At 39.4% G+C, this 21,361-nt stretch overlaps 1 protein-coding gene across 2 annotated transcripts in view; it reads right to left on the bottom strand.

Annotated features, from left to right (window-relative positions):
* DGKA (diacylglycerol kinase alpha) overlaps positions 1-21,361 on the bottom strand; it is a 183,446-nt gene that overhangs the window by 27,540 nt on the left and 134,545 nt on the right. Inside the window, exons 1-5 of one of the 2 annotated variants that reach the window (XM_063426565.1) lie at positions 19,759-20,102; positions 19,542-19,632; positions 19,286-19,362; positions 18,168-18,321; positions 5,728-5,808 (exon numbers count right to left, since the gene is read on the bottom strand). In XM_063426565.1, the coding sequence (XP_063282635.1) occupies positions 5,728-5,808; positions 18,168-18,321; positions 19,286-19,362; positions 19,542-19,614 (385 nt within the window). In that variant the 5' untranslated portion in view covers positions 19,615-19,632; positions 19,759-20,102. Of the gene's footprint in view, positions 1-5,727; positions 5,809-18,167; positions 18,322-19,285; positions 19,363-19,541; positions 19,633-19,758; positions 20,103-21,361 lie in introns of those variants that run through there. The other variant, XM_063426555.1, reaches the window with a different exon arrangement.

A 21,361-nucleotide genomic window follows, 5' to 3' on the forward strand; every position in this document is an offset into this window, starting at 1 on the left:
GACAAGGAATATAGTCAGTGCACATAACTGAATCATGTCAAATAATCCGTTTCAGAAAAATTATTTTTTTCCTGCCAAAATGGATCTGTTCACGAAGCATGCAGAGCAACAGGAAATGATAATGGATATAATTATTAATTCAGTTTGGCTGAGAATTAAGACAATGTACTATGGCAGATCTCAAATGATATGACTAATAGGCCTATTAACATCTCAAGAGCTAGAATGTGGTAACTTACTAAGAAACAAACATTACAAAAACATTAGAAATGGACAGATGGGCAGATATGCAATGTTAGTTCAGCCTGTTCATTGAATTCCTTTCAGTGCTTCAGTGTTCCCTTTCATTGTTTCTTTTTTTATTATATAATAAATTACCAAGAAGGAACACACTTAGGGTCTTTGTGAAAAAATTCTCCAATTATTTATTTTTCAAAAGTATTCACCAACAGGGTCAACTTTTCAGTACCGTTTGGCCCATCTATTCTGCCCAATTTTCCAAATACTTTCATTAGTCCCTGGCCTTATCTTATGGTTAGGATAGCCTTATGCCTATCCCACGCATGCTTAAACTTCCTCACTGTGTTAACCTCTACCACTTCAGCTGGAAGGCTATTCCATGCATCCACTACCCTCTCAGTAAAGTAATACTTCCTGATATTATTTTTAAACCTTTGCCCCCTCTAATTTAAGACTATGTCCTCTTGTTGTGGTAGTTTTCCTTCTTTTAAATATAGTCTCCTCCTTTACTGTGTTGATTCCCTTTATGTATTTAAATGTTTCTATCATATCCCCACTGTCTCGTCTTTCCTCCAAGCTATACATGTTAAGATCCTTTAACCTTTCCTGGTAAGTTTTATCCTGCAATCCATGAATCAGTTTAGTAGCCCTTCTTTGAACTCTCTCTAAGGTATCAATATCCTTCTGAAGATATGGTCTCCAGTACTGAGTACAATACTCCAAGTGAGGTCTCACCAGTGTTCTGTACAATGGCATGAGCACTTCCCTCTTTCTACTGCTAATACCTCTCTCTATACAACCAAGCATTCTGCTAGCATTTCCTGCTGCTCTATTACATTGTCTGTCTACCTTTAAGTCATCTGAAATAATTACTACTAAATCCCTTTCCTCAGATGTTAAGGTTAGCACTGCATCAAATATTCTATACTCTGCTCCTGGGTTTTTACGCATAAGATGCATTATACTGCACTTATCCACATTAAATGTCAGTTGCCACAGCTCTGACCATAGTTTACCTAAATCATGTGTCATTTGGCTTATCCCTCCTAGAACATCAACCCTGTTGCAAATCTTTGTATTTTCAGCGAAAAGACATACCTTACCATCAAGACCTTCTGCAACATCACTAATAAAAAATATTAAAGAGAATGGGTCCAAGAGGTACACCACTGGTAACTAGACCTTGCTTCGAATATACTTCCTTGACTACAACCCTCTGTTGGGTGTCACTCAGCCACTGCCTAACCCATTCAACAATATTGGAATCCAAACTTAAATATTGCAGTTTATTTATGAGCCTTCTATGTGGAACAGTGTCAAAAGCCGTGCTGAGTTCTAAATAAGCAATGTCTACTGCTGATCTATTATTTTAGTTACCCAATCAAAAAAAATCAACAAGATTAGTTTGGCATGATCTCCCTGAAGTAAAACAATGTTGTCTCTGATCTTGAAATCTATGTGTTTTTAGATGTTCTACAATCCTATTCTTTTATGGTTTCCATTACTTTGCCCACTACTGAAGTAAGGCTTATTGGCCTATAGTTACCCGACTCGTCCCTTCTACCTTTCTAGTGAATGGGTACAACATTCGCTAATTTCCAATCTTCTGGGACTACTCCTGTTAATAATGATTGTTTAAATAAATCTGTTACTGGTTTTGCTAGCACACCACTAAGCTCTTTTAATAACTTTTGGTGTATTCAATCAGGCCCCATCGGCGTATTGGTCTGTACTTTTGACATTTGAAATAGAACCTCTTCCTCTGTAAACTCACATAACAAATTACTCATTTGTCCTTTTTCCTAACTGAGGTCCCTTTCCTTAATTTTCAGCTGTAAATACTGAACAAAAATATTCATTGAGGCAGTCAGCTAGACCTTTATCCTTTTCTATATACCTTCCTTCTTTTGTTTTTAATCTAACTAATCCTTGTTTTTCTTTCCTTTTCTCCTTCGTGTATCTAAGCATGTTTTATCCCCCTTTTTACTGACTGTGCTATTCTCTCTTCTGTATGTGCTTTGGAGGCTCTTATAACTTGCTTTGCCTCTTTCTGCCTAATCTTGTAGATCACACATTTGAAAAAAAAAAAAATTACTTTATAAGCTTGCTGTGTTTACAGAGCCATAAGGAACAACATTACAGCAGATGCTCTGGTGGTGAAGGAAATAAAAAGTGAGCCAACCCTTTTGTTATCAGCAAAAAACCTTGAATGCCGGGGCGGGGCCTGACCACCATGCAGACCAGCCGCGTGAAACAACAGCTCCTGCATTCAGGCGAAATTTAAGCAAGTTAAAACTGACCTGGTACTCTTCTGATGACCAGAGAATGCGGTCCGTTACACGAAGGGGCACTGGACCTGAGGAGAGGCTTGCATACCGTGTTTTAGTCCCTCAGAGAGACTCATGTCGTCCGCATAGGATGAGGCCTACTTAGGCGGTGAGCTATCCCGCTATCCCGCCCGACTGTGTCATGCCAGACCCTCACAAGTTCGTGGAGCAGCCCCCCCCCCCCTCTCGGGCCGGTGTGGGTTATCCCGGTCCATGCCCCGAGACCCTTGCGGCAGCAGTGAACCTGCGGCAGGGACCTATCACCATACTAATATGGATGGAACCCAGAGCCGCGTGTAAAATGGCAGCAAACTCAACTCTGAACGCCCAAACCCAGAGGCATGTAGACTCTCCCTCCTGGCTGGCCAAACTCCCCACAGAGCCCAGGTGGAACCCAACATCGTGGCTGGAGAGGCTGGATCACATAGGGCTCTGAGCAGTGCCCACCCGATACTCACCAAAATCGGTGAACGAAGCTCAGAGATAGCCCACACCGCCCCTCATCAAAGGACTTACCTTCGAGCCGGTCCGGCAAGAGGGGACACTCCACAGAAGGACTCCAGCATGATACCCCTTCACAACAGGGCCACGGCAACCGATGACAGCCTGTCCACAAGGGGGCAACAGTTCACATGAACTCTCCATCTTGCAGGCGGAATACATGGGCAAAGCAGCCTACATGTGCAAAGCAGCCTACAGCTGGAGGAGGACACTAACGGAAGGTTCCTGAGATTCCTGGGTCATCTGCCACCACCACGCTTTAACACTTAATATCATGCACAGTCTTAACCTTTACGTTGGGCCCATTCCTTGGGACTATTGATATCTGCTGTCTGTAATTAACGCATGTCTTCCCTCATTAACCTTAGATCAGCATGGGGGCAGGATTCCTTTGCTTACCTGGTTTGATGTATGGCTGGGGAGGTCTCAGGGGCAAAATAATCTTTTGTAACAACTAATCGTTCATTACAACTAACTGAAAGCTTACTGATAATCTATGATGATAATCTATGAGTATGCCTGAGGTTCTCTTTTCATATTTTCATATGTCTCATGAGTCGCATTGTCTGTCTCGTTCAGGCAGGTCCTCTAGACACGCATGTGTACTAACATAAACAGTGCAGAATATATGACATGATGTACAACTCCTCGAGACTAATCACACTGTTTTCATACGTTGTAACTAAATAGTCAGTAATCATATTCTATACGCAGCCTGTTTAGCCTGTTCTATGTTCTAAAATATTAAATTGTGTGGTCTATCGTAAGCCACATTAACCAATACTCTTAATGCGCCTGTTAAAGCTATTGTGGCTCTGCAGGATTATATGTCATGTATATTCATATGCACAAGAAAAAATAAAGAATTTAGGAGAAAATACACACTAACATAAGTGACCTTGAAATATTAGGGCAAATTGCATCTCACTTGGTAGAGCAGATGATGGCAAGGTAACAGAAAGTTAAGTGCGTGTGGACTACAATGCTGTACAGTTGTTTAAATTGATTACATAGACAATACCTGCAGCAGCTGTAATGTTTCTGTTACAGCTATGTTGGATATTTAATGTGTGTATAAGTATTAGGGTACATTAATAGGGTACATAGTATTAGTATTAGGGTACATTAATTTAATGTGGGATCGAAACACTGTTTCTAGTGTATATAACCTCTTCAGCCCAGCAGATCCGGCACCACAATGGCCGTTAAAACAAATGCAGATCACTTATTTTTCTAAATCAAAAAAGGAGAACGCTGAACTACTGCAGCGGTCTACTAAAATCCACATGCAGCAATAAATACATTTTATACTGAAAAATGAAACAAATCTCATAAAATTGCTCTTCCTGGTAATACCACAGGTTTCTTTGGAACCGGACGAGAGGTTAAACCAGGGAACTATGTGCTACTCTCCTATAGAGACTGTGTCTGTATTCCGAGGCGGTGTCTGTATTCAGTACTGTACACCCAGGAAAATGCCCAGAAGCACACTGTCTGTACAAAGCAATATTAGATAGGACAGCACCTTAACCCTAAGAGAACAAATTCCAATGTACACCTTTTTCATTGTAATGCAAGTCACGCCAGAACATATTGCTGATCACCTTATGCCAAATTTATATTCCACATGACATTGGTTAGTCAAGCACTGCCCCAGGACTGCTGAATTTTCTTTCATGTTACAAAGGTCTGATGTTGGGTGAATTTTATTTGTTGCTTTAGTGAGATATATTTTAGGTCCTTCACCAAACTGAACATGTTGAGAATTACCAATGGAATTACAAATCTTTGGTAAAAGTATCCAGGCTGAAAAAATAGCAGAGCTATCAAATTTGTTCATTCAGATCCTTTATTTAACATTTTAAAGTGAAATCTTTACAATTTATTGATAAAATTACAGACACTGAAAATCTGATGATCACAAGCATAATTCTAAACACAAGTCTAAACTCTACACGAGATCAACCTTTTGGGCTATTAAATGTTCGGCAGAATAGAATGTATCAGAGAACTAGTCTTGGCAAATACAAAAAAAGCTCAAATTCATCTTTGCTTTGCCACAAAACATGTAGGACTTCCCCAAGCAGTATTTATGGCAACTATCTGTAATGACATTGTCACAGTGGTGAGTTCAAAATGACAAGTGTCGGTTGAGGGATGCTACCGTGTGCTGCACAATCACAATGAATTTAGAATTGTTCAGTTTTAAATGTTGCTGCTAGGATAAGGAGCACTTGGGAAAGGAAGCTATTCACGTCATTTAGGGCATAGAAAATGCTATGGATTACAACTCTTATTATTCCCTGGCAAAGTCTAGCATACAATGAAGTTATGACAGCTGGAAAATAAACAGGTTTTGTAGGTAACTATGTATAAATTCGAACACATTGTATTTCAGGAGTGACTGAAAGGTTTTTGTTGAGGGCCATACTATTTGCTTTCCTAAGTAATGGCTCAAAGTTTGTGAACTTCTAAGCTGGTGTCTAGAGAGTTAGTATGCTGAATTCTGTATGTTGTATTAATGGGCCCCGGCAGCACCCTTATAATGTATAATGTGATTTCGCACACTGTACATACTATATATAATACATGTGGAAAAATAAAGTTAAAACGCATGTTCATTTCTTAATAGAACATAAAAACATAAAATTCTACTCACATTTGAGCTTGTCCTCTGCTGTACCCCCTTCCAGTAATGAAAAGTAGCAGGAGACATCATTCAGGCTAACTTGGAGATTTTCTGCAGGAGACACAGTTAAATATAAGAGGAGGGCACAGGCCATTTAAAACACAGCAGCTAAGATGCGATCACTAAGTAGCTACCTAGTGAAATACGTAGGAAAAAAAGGACATCCTATAAAGGCCTGCATTGCATGATCTGAATGCATACAGTAACTTTCTTTAATGTTTAGCAATGGGCTACAAAGGTGACATTAATATAGCAGTCACAAATAAACATAACCAAACAGGCTAACATATTTTAATTTTGTAATTATCTTGGGCAATAAGAATATTTACTAACAGCTTGACATTTGATTAATAACTGAAAAACTGGCATCAACGGTACTTATTCTGCACTTTTTTAAAACAAGCATCCAAACATCATACAATGGTTGATGGAAGTTATAAAACATGCAAACAAAACCAAATATCACCTCTAACAATTATATCAGAGGAAAACGTAAACTTCACGATATTCTAGAACATGTAGCAGTGTTTAAAGGATACCAATAACATGTACTGTTTTGTCCATTTCAAATATTTTATCAGGAAAGATACATTGAGATTTCTCTCATTTTCAAGTATGTCCTGGGTCCACAAAACATTGCATTGATACAATAGGGTACAATAGAATACAAAAACAATATCAATACACAATATATATACAATTTAACATAGAACAGGTAGAGAATATATAATCAACCATGACAGGTGCATTCTGTTTTGAGATATGTAGAGATGCATCTTTTAAAGGATTTTAGGCCTGGGGAAGATTTTAAAGTGTGCGGGAGGTCATTCCATAATTGCGGTGCTCTGTAGGAAAAGGAGGATCGGGACGCTTTCTTTTTGTATTGAGGTAGACTAAATAAAGTACTGGTACTGGATCGGAGGTTATAGGAGGTGGGAACAGCTGGGGAGAGCATTCTACTCAGGTAAGGTGGGAGCTTCCCAGAAAAGTTCTTAAACACAAGGCTGCAATGATGAAGGGTGCGTCTGGATTACAGCGACAGCCAGTTTAGTTCTTTTAGCATGTCACAATGGTGGGTCCTGTAATTACATTGTAGCACAAAGCGGCAGAACGAGTTATACAATGTATTACGTTTATTAAGGTGGGTTTGCGGTGCAGGTGCATATACTACATCCCCATAATCAATGATTGGCATCAGCATTTGCTGTACAATCTTTTCCTTTACTGTAGGGCTTAGGCAGGATTTGTTTCTGTACAGGGCACAGATGCAAGTTTTTCTATGTAGAGGCCAAAAGATAGATTGGGGTCTAACAACATACCCAAGTATTTGAAAGAGTGGACTGCGGTCAGTGTGCTATTTGATTTTGTTTTGATGGATAGATGGGAATTGTGTAATTTGTGTAATTTATGTACTGTTCCAAGGATTGTGACAGTTTTGTCAGTATTTATGAAGTGTTTGGTTTTTGTGATCCACTTTTCTACCTCTGTAAACTGGTTTTGGAGCACAGCCTCAAGCAGCAGTAGATTGGATTTGCTTGCATGGATTACTGTGTCATCTGCGTACATGTGTACATTTGAGGATTTGCAGACATTAGGCAGATCATTTATAAATAATGTAAATAATGTGAATAGTAGGGGGGCAAGAATGGAACATTGGGGAATACCACACATGACTGGGAGAGAGAGGGAGTTGCTGTCAGAAATGGATACATATTGCGAGCGATACGAAACATATGATCGAAACCAGGTTAGCGGACAATCACCAATACCTGGGTTTTTTAGTTTGTGCAGTAGAATGTTGTGGTCTACTGTGTCAAAGGCCTTTGCAAAATCAAGGAAAAGAGCTCCAATTAGGTCTCCCTATTCCATGCCAGTTTGTCATTGCAAACTTTTAAGAGGGCTGTTGTAGTGGAGTGATTCGGGCGAAAACCCAATTGATCAGGGGTCAGATAGATTGATGGTAATACTCACATAGTTGCGTATGGACGCATTTTCCAAAGATTTTTGATAATACTGGACAAAGAGGGACAATTTAATATTAGGGGTGTGGTTCAAGGTAAAACCAGTGGTGGAGCTGTTTTGAGCAATGTTCTCTATAGCACTGAAAGCAACGCAAGTGTAATTTAGAACAAAATAAATGTTCTAAATATATGTAAATATAATCTTATTTACACCGACTGATTTATAAAAACATGTTTCTTGTAGTTTAAAGACACATAACTCATGGATTTGCAAAAAGCAGGAAAAAGTGGAGTACTTTTTGCGAGTTAAATGGTGTTTAGAGTCCTCTGTTTTTTTATGTCATGCAGACTCAAAGTAAAAAGATTATTCACTAAATGGCCACCTTCCAACTGGAATGTCATATTTGCTAATGTCAAATCCAGTCGGAAATTGGTTGATCCGACCAAATCTGTAATTTGGTTGGAAACATTCAGTGTCTGGTTTAAAATCAGTACAAAGCACCGATTTTAAACACTATAGGGGCTAATTGCAAACAGCCGGAGGCCATTCACAAATTATTTTTGCAAGCAAACAATAATTGATTGTACTATTAAATTATCTAAAATAAACAAGGGGGGTTTAAGTCTCACTCCAGTCCCCATCCATTTGCAGAGGGTTGGGGCCAACATTAAAATATACAAGGCAGTGGCCATTGTAACCTCCTAAGAGTCGCAAGGTCCCTAGTCACTCCCACAAAAAGAAAATATACCCTACTTACCCCCCTCACCCTAATAATAATACTAATACAATTTATATACATATATACTTTTGTTGCTGAGCTTTTTTTGTCGTTAGGTTTGTTCGGATCAGGTCTTTTTTTATTTTCAATAGTAATGTCTGGAGTTATTGATTGAGGGTTGGCCTTTAGTTGGGCTGAAGAAGAAAGAAGACATATGATTCACTATCTTACATAAATATAAATATATATATATAGTGAATTACCCTGACATGTTCTTTTCTCTTCTCATGCAGATCACGCAGTTTGCTCAGGAATACCCTCCACAAACTTTTTCTGGTAGTAAAAAACATGCAAACATTAGCCTTGCCCAACACAATCTCCGATAGCTCAGTGCACTTATTTAATTTTGCCCAGCAAGTGTGTCTATTAAAATTCATAGCTACATTTTCATTTACACTGCTCTACAGCATGCAGCCTTGCTCTTGACTGCTTTATTTGACGAGAACCCAATGAGCCCAACGAGAGTGCCATTGTTGTAAAATACATGGCCACCTGTTCATACTTAATGCTTCCAACACTATACAGCCTTGGTCTTGACTACTTATTTTTGCAGAGAACCCACTGTGCCCATCAAGTGTGCCATCATCCCATTGTACCCAGCAAGTGTGCCTCTGCAACAATGTTACATTGCAGCTGTGAACAAAACTCCTCAACGTCTGACTCAAAAGTCAGAGATGGACTACTCCATACCCTCACACATATATTGTCAGAAAGCTGTAAATCCAGTACACTCCATGCCACATCCATGCAAAGTTAAAGCACAGAAGATGCAAATTATGTGCTTTTTATAACATGCTCTCAATAGGGCTACGAGACTTTTGACAATCCAGAATTTATCCACTAGGATCTTCAACATAAACTGGATGATATTCCTGGGCCATGTACGAGAGAAAAATAAGAAAACATCGAAAGGTTCTCATAACCCATAAAAGGTTCTCATAATTCAGTGCTACAAATGGGAGAGTAATTAGAGGGGTAGGCCCTATATAAGTGTGGAACAAGTCTGAGGGACAGATGAGGGGATAACCCTAAGTAAATGAGTACAAAGAAATAAGAGAACAGTTCTGTCCCTGTATAGTATTGGAGAAAATCTCAGAAATTAATTAATCAAATTGATCCTTTTATAAAGGATCAATTTGATTAATTAATTTCTGAGATTTTCTCCGATACTATACAGGGACAGAACTGTTCTCTTATTTCTTTGTACAAATGGGAGAGCCTTCAATGAATCTCCAAGGGATTCCCTGTAAACAACATAAATCCATTTACGTAACATCAGAAGCAAAAATGGAAAAGCAACATGGAGAAAATAAATTAAACTAATTTAATTAAAACGTAAAAGCTCATTACTTTTTGAAATGGCCATCAAACAGTCAAATGTAGTCAGACACTAAGCCATAAAAGAAAACCTGATTTTCAGAGGATACTATTAGGGTTATTTACTAATAGGTGAATTGCTAAGAGTTCATAGTAAATTGAGAATGAATTTCAGATTTTAGAGTTAAAATGAAAACATAAGAACAAAAGAAAAAAATATATATATATTCAGATATCACCACTTAGTGAATAGTGTATACAAGTAAAAAATATACTTATCTTAGTATTCAAAAAACAGCCTCCCAGGTCATTACCCAGAATGAATGACCTTTACACAGCAAAATATAGAACAACCAGAAATATTTGGGATACGGCTGAGAGATCTAAAACTGAGAAAAAAAATATACATGTGTACAGTGTAAATCTATATCAAATAGTAAGTAAGTGTTCATGAAATGCACTCACAAGATTAAACGAAAGATAGCGCTCTGGGGTGCCTCCCCCGGTAGTAATGGGGGGCTATTATTCTCCTCCAGTTGCTCCAAACGAATAGATGAAAAACAGGACTCCCAGGATGGTGGAAAAAGATATGAAACGGCTTTATTGAGGATGAAACATCACCCAGCAGGTCCTTTGGACCTCATTTTAAGTTTATATCTTATTTTTACTGCTGGGTGATGTTTCATCCTCAATAAAGCTGTTTCATATCTTTTTCCACCATCCTGGGAGTCCTGTTTTTCATCTATTCGTTTGGAGCAACTGGAGGAGGATAATAGCCCCCCATTACTACCGGGGGAGGCACCCCAGAGCGCTATCTTTCGTTTAATCTTGTGAGTGCATTTCATGAACACGTACTTTTATTTTGGTATAGATTTACACTATGTATATTTATGTTTTTCAATTTTAGATCTCTCAGTCGTATCCCAAATATTTCTGGTTGTTCTATAAAATGAAAACATATCTGACATGGAGATTTTTTTCCAGTTCACCTAGTTAGGTTTAAATTTCAAATTCATTTGAAATTCCATGTTTTTTAAGTTGCACACCACCGTTGCTCATTATGTATATTAGAGCAGGTAACCAATTGTTTGGGAATACAACAGAGTTATTTGCTAAAGTGAGAGTTCAAAGTGATTTTCAAATTTCAATGACAAAATAGCTAAACTTGACTTATAGAGTACTTATAGAGTAAAATAAAGAGGATATTCAGCGTGTCCAGTACTGGTGCAGTCCAAAGGGCAGCTAGGTCACCAAATCCGGTGTCTCTTGTCTCGTAGAGAAGCAGATAGGTGCAACGCCTGGAACGTCCTTAGAGTGTGTGTATATATATAACCATAAAAAGGAGGAGAAATAGGAAACGGATAGTAAAAAAATGTAAGAATACAGTAAGGTGAGGGTTACTAAAATTATATGCACTCACACTTTATAGGAGCTTAGGTGCAGCTCCAACTTAGACACTTGGGCAGAATAATCCCTGCCTGAGGATATGGTGGAGTACAGACATTATAGGAGGTTCTTGTGAATGCAGCTTCTCTTGTAGATATTTAGGATATACCAGAGATACTATTCAGAGATAGTGCAATATGCCAGACTAAATATTTAGATATATAGCTATAAAAGATGTGCACTCCCGGGTACTGGAGCCTATAGAGTGGCTCCACAGGTATGGCATGAAGTGGTATGATCCCCACTCTAGAATATAGGTGCTGGTGGTCTCTCTCCGATTATATAAGTAAAAGAGAAAATAAAACCACAATAGTGTAGACTGTAAAAAGTGATAAATAAATCTATTACTGTATTTTTTACGTACTTCACTATCAGTTTCCTATTTCTCGTCATTTTTATGGTTATATATACACACACACACTCTAAGGACATTTCAGGCGCTGAACCTCCCTCTCAGTTTTTTTTTTAATTCTTTATTTTATTTGTGCTTAGAATAACAAACAGCTTTGCTTCGCCACGACAGCTGGAGCAAGCAATGCAGTAACAAACATTGACATGGCATAACAAGACAGCACATTTTTATATTATAGAGAATAACAACAGTTGATATCTTAAGACCTGCTTTCATCAGTAAGTTAGGGCAAATAGAGCTTTGTCTGAGAAGGTCTAAGGCAAATTAATTAGAGTGGTAAGTAAAGATTGGAAACAAGAGTAAGCCCCAGGGGGGCCCCAGGCTGGCGACATTCAGTATGCTGAACAACAGTATAATACGATATTGGCAGCACTATTTTGGCGTTTTTCCCTCTCAGTTTTTATTGACTTATAGTGTGTTTCTAGTTTGGCTAATTTGACCTTAAAGGGACACTATAGTCACCTGAACAACTTTAGCTTAATGAAGCAGTTTTGATGTATAGAATATGCCTCTGCAGCCTCACTGCTCAATCATCTGCCATTTAAGAGTTAAATCCCTTTGTTTATGAACCCTAGTCACACCTCCCTGCGTGTGACTTGCACAGCCTTCCATAAACACTTCCTGTAATGAGAGCCCTATTTAGGCTTTCTTTATTTCAAGTTCTGTTTAATTAAGATTTTCTTATCCCCTGCTATGTTAATAGCTTGCTAGACCCTGCAAGAGCCTCCTGTATGTGATTAAAGTTCAATTTAGAGATTGAGATACAATTATTTAAGGTAAATTACATTTGTTTTAAAGTGAAACCAGTTTTTAGTTTCATGCAGGCTCTGTCAAATCATAGCCAGGGGAGGTGTGGCTAGGGCTGCATAAACAGAAACAAAGTGATTTAACTCCTAAATGACAGTGAATTGAGCAGTGAAATTGCAGGGGAATGATCTATACACTAAAACTGCTTTATTTAGCTAAAGTAATTTAGGTGACTATAGTGTTCCTTTAAATTTGAAATTCACTTTGAATTCTTGCCTTGGTAAACAACACCTGCAAAGGTTGCTACACACTGACAATGCAATTATACCACAGATAAAACATTTAAAGGAAATTACTGCTTTATGATGACAATGGAGTTTAATCACTAAACAATGAATTCTAGTGAATTGAAACTCAAATTGCAAAATATAGACAACAAATACTGCTTTGGTTAAATACAGTCACAGCCAGGCTATTTTAGCTTCAGTTCTCAAAATCAGTTTTTATTTCACTGCAACACGGTATTTATTGAATAAACCCTTAAAAGGGGGGTGGGGCCTGACAGCCAAGATGGCCGGCTGTGTTTTCTGAGGGCTCCAGCACCGGAGAGCAAAACACACTAATTTTACCGATACCAAGCGACGCAAATGGCTCAAGGTGCTCGGAATGGGACTCAGGAGGATCTGAGGAATAGGGTGATACCTGCCCGGACCCAATACGCAACACAACGGCAAGAGCCAGACATGCGGCCTAATCTGGAGCGAAGCCTGCTGTATGGGGGAGACGGCCGCTCTCCCTGCAAGGAACAAGCTCATAAGCGTGAAACGACAACAGCCCTGCTGCCCCCCCCCCCCCACCCCCCACCCCCCTGGGCCGGTGGGGGATATCCCGGTCCTCACGGGGGACAAAGAACCCTGTGAAACAGCCTCAAATTCTGCAGACATATAGTGCCCCTGGGACTACCGCTAAAACGGTACTTGCCTGCCCCAGGGAGAGCACAACAACATCAACAGTCCACAGCACAGCACAAGCCGACTACGCAGCAAGGCTGGATGCACACTTTGAAGCATTTTGGCTTAAACTGGAAAGGCGCTTGCAACCACGCACCGAAGCTCAATATGGCGACCGACCAGCTACACCACCCCGAGGGGGACATAAAATGGCCGCTGCACGATACTCTCCGTGCATGCGAGGCTGACGATACCACGCCACCAGGCACAGAGTACCGCGGACCCAAACAACTGCCCTGAGTAAAAAACCTCCTTCTGGGCTGGGAGCCATACAGGATAGATATCCGACCCAACGTCCACACACCCGGGGGGGCCTCGGGAGAGCGGAGCACGGTCCCACCGTGTATGGTACAGGGACCCGAGGACACAGGGAAGTGACCCCCGCAGTAGCCCGGGCTGGAGGCTCTGAGCAGACCCGCCACAGCAACCTCTCAATGTACCCACCGGGACAGAATCAGCCACGGAACCACGACCCGGAAGACGGAACCCGAACGGAGATACCAGCAACCTGGCCCGCAAGTGGGGTGGGCTGAGCGACACTGGATGCACCCACATGCCACGGAGGCAGAGCACGGAGAAAGCACGTGCAATCACAGACCCGGACTCTTGAAACCCTAATGGCAAGATATGCACAAACCCTTACACCATGCCTCCATCTATTGTGTGCCTCTTGCTGGTGGGTATACCACTGCAGTATATGAGTACGCCCATCTACCATGCTGGCATTCAGACTCCGAGAACTCTCTGATTCATGCTAGCCGGGACTCAGAGGCTTATGCTGTTCACCTCAGAAAACTACCACACTAGATAGTCTGTGCCTCATGAATGCTATTCTGGAAAATGCACGGGTCCAGTATGCCATATAATCGCTTTCTTACACTGAATATCTTGCGCTATGTTTAACCTGTTTAGCCTATTTAACCTGCTTACCTGTTTAACATGTGTAACCTATATCTCTTGCTAGCAACTCACAACTATTAGAAACGTACTAGTAATGTTGAGCGAGCCCATAATTCCAGGCAAATGTTGTATGCACATATTAGATGCAAATGTTATATGCCTCTGTACTGTGCCCCAGATTACAGCGCAATGCAAGCTCCAAACTTGCCTAATATGCAAATATTAAGAAATGTGCCCTAGCTCTACTGATTACCCACAGGCTTAAACGTCCCAGCCACTTACGCAGCCCCATGGCAAAATTGCCTGTGTTCATAGTTTCCTACTTATATATTCGGAACAGCCTGTGTTAAACGCTGCCCAACATATAACATGTAGAATGTTACTCACATCACACTGACACTAACATAGCTAATCTAAACCTGTTAAGCATCGGTTTTGCTCACTTGTTTTACTCACTATTACGCTGAAAGTATAATTGTTTAATTAAGCTTGTTAAAACTATAAAAATGTGTGAATTCTCATGCCACTACCTAATGTATGTTACTCTTGCAATACGCTGTTGTGGCGCCTGATTATATGCTGTACCTACCCGCACAACAAAAATAAAGAATTAAAAAAAAAATAAACCCTTAAATACTATCTACCACACTCAGTGAAGGATAAAAAAAAGAAAAAAAAAAAGAAATGTGACTTCATCTTTAAGACAAGTACCAGAATATATTGTTCAATAATAGAGTGATTCATGGTGGTAGTACTAGATATCACCACATATTGACATGCTGTTTAAAGTCCAGGGATCTCTCACTTAATTGATTTTGTCTTGGGAAATCTAAGCAGCTGAGAGGCGGTATAAACGTACATCAATACACTGTATTATTATCTCAGTGCCAACTTATCATCGTAACCACTGCCTTTCATTCTGACTGCGTTTCTTTGAAGGGCATTGAATTTTAAAATGCAAAAAATGGCACAGCAAAGAAAAAACTATTCAAAAACCCAACACGTTATGAATAATCGTCAGCATGTCACTAAAGATGCAAATATACATTCATAACATTATTTGGAAAAGAATCATTTGTTTTTTAACTAGTAAATATATAATCCTCCACAATGTCAGCTGTCACTTTGAACAGAAGAAAACTATTAAAGATTAGAATGTTATTTGTACCTGTATTTAATGTATGATGGTATCTATAAGAAGGCGCTATGCTAAACACTGTTTATCAGTAAATATGGAACATATTGCTATTTAGTATTCAATACACTCCTCTACATTTCAGATTTATTTTTAAAAATGAACATTAAATCAGCAATATCCTTTTTTGCAAAAATAAAAATTAATTTTGGGGGGGAATTTTAATTACTCTTACAATAACGTTAAAATATATTTTTTATTTTTTTTTATTTTTTTTAAATGCCCAGTTTCTTCCACATAGGGAAATAAGTGAAGAATGGTAGAGACCGGAAGGCTGGGAAGGAAAAAAAAAAGATGTTAGCTTACCGGGCAATTTTACAAAAATGGCAGATTACTAAATAAATTAAAACTTTTATAAATGGACATTTTTACATCTAACTTGCTGCCAATCAAACAACTGGTTCTGTTTCTTCCAGGTTTGTTAGCTCAGTGGAGCTAAACTCAAGAGGCAGGCAATTGCTACAAAAAGTTTTCATTGAGCTGTATTAGGAAGTCACAGAAAGTCTGGGCTCGGTTAGAAGAGGAGGGTTTGCAAAGGATTCAGACAAGAGATCTGCAGCTGTTTTTAGATATACCCCTAATAATAATAATAATAATAATAATAATAATAATAATAATACAGTATTTAATCAGGAAAGGTACATTCAGATTACTCTGGTTTTCAAGTATGTCCTGGGGATGTAACTACTGCCGGCATTTGAACCTGCAACCCAAGGGTTGAACAAATTCTACTGATGATGAATTAGCCCACTGAGCTATCTCACCGGTGACAAATGCAAAATTGCATCATTCAATACATGCATGCATTCATTGTGGCATGTCAACTAAACAGTGATTATTATTTAATTGGGCAGTGGAGTGTCCCTTTACCGGTTTAGTGTGAAAAAAGTTTCTTCAACCATCGAATGCACAATATGCCCATAATGAAGTAATATGATTGGCTAGATCAGTCTAGCAGCATTTACTTGCCGCTATGAGGCTGGACATTAGAATTAGCCGTTTTGCCAGGCTTTTCCCTGCTCTTTTGTTTGTTTGTTTTTTAATCAAATTACACTGGTTACTTAAAATAGTACAATCCTTGTCGTTCAAAAAAACAACCTCAGTGCACATGAGGCGATATTGTAAGGAGAAACCCTTTCTGACACACAGTGCTATACAGAGTGCAAAGTTTCGTAATTTGTAGAGTTAATAAAACAAAGGAAATTGTGGGAAAGTTAGGCCATGTGAAGAAAATTACAGAACACAAAATCAGTAATGCACATAAATATCTGCTTGAAAAACTATTGACTGAGTCAGGTCATGCAAAATGTCAGCCCGCACTAGACACCAGGAAAATAGAAACATGGGTGATTGACTGGGCAAAACGTCATCAGGCCAAATGTTCTTCTCAGTCTGATCCCGCTACACTCCGAGTCTGAGCCCTAGACTCATTTCGGGTCATTGAAGCTCCTATTAAACCCCATATTCTAAATGTTCCCATATCAATGACCAGGAGACAGCACAGAGGCCACGTTCTTCCTGCTCCATTACTTTACATTTCCCGCAGCTTGCTACAACATATATGGTATATATAGTGGTATACTCCATTAGAAGCCACATGAAAGGTATAGAAACCATCCAATAAGCAGGAAGTCATATATGTAATGGAAAACAAATGCATGTAAGTTGAAGGGAACATACACATAATGCATACACCTTATCTATTGAATAACCAGCTTGTAATGAACAGCTAGGTATCCAACTGAGCTAAAACTACAAAAAGACTAAAAGGCAACAACTGTGACTATAAAATGTGTAAAAACAGGCCTGCTTGTTTAACTTGAGTACATCTTTGCTGTACTTTCTTGGTTAAACACTTTGTTATTATTATTGTCCTTCTTGTACTTGGAGTGGAGGTTGTTCAGTTACTCTTTTAATCATCCTAATTGCCATTGTGTATCCTATATATTTGTTCAATCAATAATACCTATAATAGCTCTAATTCTGTTCTGTATTTCCCTTGTACTGTCCAGTTAGATTAGAAAATGTAGTAAAAACAGATCCAATCAATTAATTGATATTCAACATTTTATCAAAGTAATTCAAGGTAATGGTTGCAGAGATCACCCCTCTGTTGGCAAGGACACAGGGAAAACTACATTAGAATGGCAATAATTCAATACACCTAGTTCTAAAATCAATAGCATCTTTTTAAGAAAGTGATTAGAAAAGAAAGAACTTCCTCTTTAATGGAACTATACAAATCGTCCATCATCACAAACCAGCTCGTCAAAGCTTCAGAAAGTCTTATACACTAGAGACACACCACACTTAAGGGACATGTTCCAAGAAGACAACGAGCTGGAGACCACAAACCACTAGATTCAATGCTAAAGAACAAATGAGAAGGCCATTAAGTTGGAGATGTCTTATTAGGAAATTAGTAGCCACTAAAAATACATTATGACCGAAACATCATATTTGTGGTCGCTGCAAAGCTCCCAATAAGATTTCCACACCTTAATGTCTGTACAGCCTGGCCTACTAGCCTGCTCTTTAGCTTTTATTAGACTGACAGTATATTACCAGTCAGTCTTACTTTTTCAATCAGAATCTTTTAAAATATAATGTTTTAATTTTTTCTAGAGAATATTTGACACCTACCTTTGTTACCATCCACATGGGTTTCATTGCTAGTACTGCCTTGACTTGGGACTGTTTGGAAAGACATGAAGAGCCGCTCACAGAGGTCAGAGGATAGGTCATCTACTTCCAAGTAAGTTTTCATAAAAGACTTGAATCCCTCAAAATCTATTGACTTCAAGGTAAGAGAGACATAAGAGAGATACAGTATCAGGCAGTGATCTGGAACTAGAGATCCTCTACACTAACGTGGTGGGTGTCTTAGTTTTGTCATCTTTTTGCTTTTAATGGCATCAGAAAGCTAAATTAACATTGCGTTTTCTCTTCCACAGCCATGCAGAGCACTGCAATACTTGCACATCATACATCTCTTGCCAATGTTATCCAGTCACCAAAAGAGCAACTTTGCATCTGATCAAGCATCATCAAATACAAAATCAATAGTTCATTAAAATCTAGAAAGCCATTGCTGTAAGATATACTATGATAGAATCTTTAATAACTTTAATTCAAAAGAGTACTTGTGTCGGCATATTAAACACTTAAAATCAAGTGGATGCCAGAGCTAAAATGCCAGCTGGTGTTGGTAGCTAGGTCACTAATCACGGACAGCCGACCGCCGCAGCAGTTCTTGGCTAATTGAGTAATTGCTACTGATGCTGCAAGGGGCACCCAGGTCATTGGAGAGCGTCTTGGAATTACAGAGTGGAAATTGTAACCTGCCAAAGCTATCACTGGATCTTAGCTCTATTACAGAATAATGATAACGTTTGCATATGATGATGATGGTAATAGCGATCTTTGATGTATCCACAAAACACTACGATGGAGCACTCTTCAGGTTGCTAGCTGTTGGAAGTGAAGACTCACTCTGCTGAGGGAAGAAAACTCTGCTGGAGGAGCAGGCAACAGCCCTAAGCACTTTACTGAAGACATGCTGCAGGGAAGCATTGAAATCTACTTAAGGAACTAGAGGGGGAAAAAAACAGCCACGAAAGCATCAGGAAGGGAAATTACTATTAAGACTTTATTTATAAAGAGTCAACACATTCTGCAGCGTAGTACATGGGAACAAGTGGTACAATAAAGAGGCAAAGGAACTCCTAGTTTTGGAAAATAAACTCTGCAGAATATCTCACCTCTCCCGACAAAAGATGGCGCGATGTACCATCCCCACTGAAGTCCTGCAGAACATCTTGAACCTTCCTAGGGATGTCTGTAATTAGAAGAATTTTTGATGTTAATATGCATGTGTGCCAGATGACGGGAGAACAAACTACTTTTTCTGTTTAGAACCCCTACATGCAGTTGAATAAAAAAACAACAGAGTTGTTAGTTTTGGGCAAGGCATGCTTGCCGAGAAGAAATGTGGGAGGAAAAACGGTATTTACTCACAATCAATGTACTTCTGCAGTTGGGTGAACTCCTCCGGGCTCAAAATTGCCCACTCCTTGTTCTCTTCACTCATACTGGCTCTGCGACAGCCCTGCGGCAACACAGCAAAGACTAGGTGAGGCAGTTGATTCAAAGCAAGAAAAGAGTGTAAGAGAGATAATGAGAAGGAGAGTGAGGGCAGAGCTGGGGATGGATGGTGTGTGATTCTGGCTCAAACCTTGTATTACACATTAGCTGAACCAACACATTCTCCCTGAGTTTTCCAGAATCGTTACACTGCTGCAATAATGAAACAGAGACAGATTGAGTGGCAGTGTGACAGAAAGAGAGAGGGGGAGGCAGGGAGGGATGGAGAGAAAGCAGGAAAAAAAAAAAAAAAAGAGATTGGGTACCGAGCGTGAGAAATAAGGATGACTGATAGTGGGGAAATTAATGAGAAAGGTGACAAGAAGGAGCAATACATAGAAGTATCTGTGATGCAAAGGACAGAGAGGGCACAGGGATAGACTATGAGAGAATTGAAGCAAGTGAGAGGGTGAGAGCAAGACAGACCACTTAGAGAGAGTGTAGCCGGAATGAGAAGGAATGAGCAGTGGGTGTAAAGCAGAAATGAAAAAGTGAGAGGGGGAGGAGATTTAAAGGTAAAGTCAGAACCCACAAAATTGAAAACCACAGTTAATGGAAAATCATGATAAAATTAAACACCACTTTGAAATGACGTCAAATTAAAGACAAAGGATATAATTCAACAATAACTGCAATACTGCAACAAGCAAACCTTTTATACATATTTACCATAATTACCCAACATACCTATGGGATGCCCAGATAATAATGTAACAGTACACATTGTGGAACAACAAATAATGTCTCCCATCTCCCCTTGTGTCCTGAAAAACTTAACCAAGCAGCCTGGATAACTTCCCAGCCTGCACTCTCTGTAACCTAAATAACGCCACCCCAGCCTGTACCATCTCATTGTGCCATAAATAACTTCCCCCCTCAAGCCTGCACCATTTCTCCAATACCTTGAAAATCTTTCCTTCAGCCTACACCATATCCTGCATTACTCTTCCCAGACGGCCCCATTTCCCCCATAACCTGAATAACTTTCTCCAGTCTGCACCATATCTCCCATACCATGAATACCCCTCCCCCCCACCCCAACCTGCACCATTTCACCAATACCATGAAACACTTCCCTCCAGACTGCACCATTTAACCCATACCCTAAATAACCTCTCCCTAGACTGCACAATTTCCCCCATATCATGAATAACTTCTCCCCGGACTGCATTATTTCCCCCATACCCTGAATACTCCCAACCTGCACCATTTTCCCCATACCCTGAATAACTTTTCCCAAGACTACACCATTTCCACAATACCCTGAATAACTTTTCCCAAGACTACACCATTTCCACAATACCCTGAATAACTTCCTCCCAGACTGCACCATTTCCCTTACATCGACCCTATTCTTAGCTGCACTGTCTCTCCTGTTGCCTGGGCATATTCTCAGCTCTCACTATCAACTTTATTGTTAATATTATTATTGCATGACTAAGATAAAGCCAGAAGAAACCTACGACTGTCACATCAATCTACGTCATTCTGGAAAGCCTGTATCAAAATGCAGTGAACCAATGATGCTTTAGGAAGAATTAAACTGCATATAGCTAAAATACTATTCACTGGTAGCAATTGGGGGTTAAGTTCTGCTTTGGTCTTGCTATAAATATTTAATGTTGTTTTTATTGTGTCCTGGAAAACAACAAAAGGCTGAAAATATTTAATTTCCAGTGTTAATGTTAGTCTTC

This window comes from Pelobates fuscus, chromosome 1 (assembly GCF_036172605.1).
Source record: "Pelobates fuscus isolate aPelFus1 chromosome 1, aPelFus1.pri, whole genome shotgun sequence".
Classification (NCBI taxonomy): Eukaryota; Metazoa; Chordata; class Amphibia; order Anura; family Pelobatidae; genus Pelobates; species Pelobates fuscus.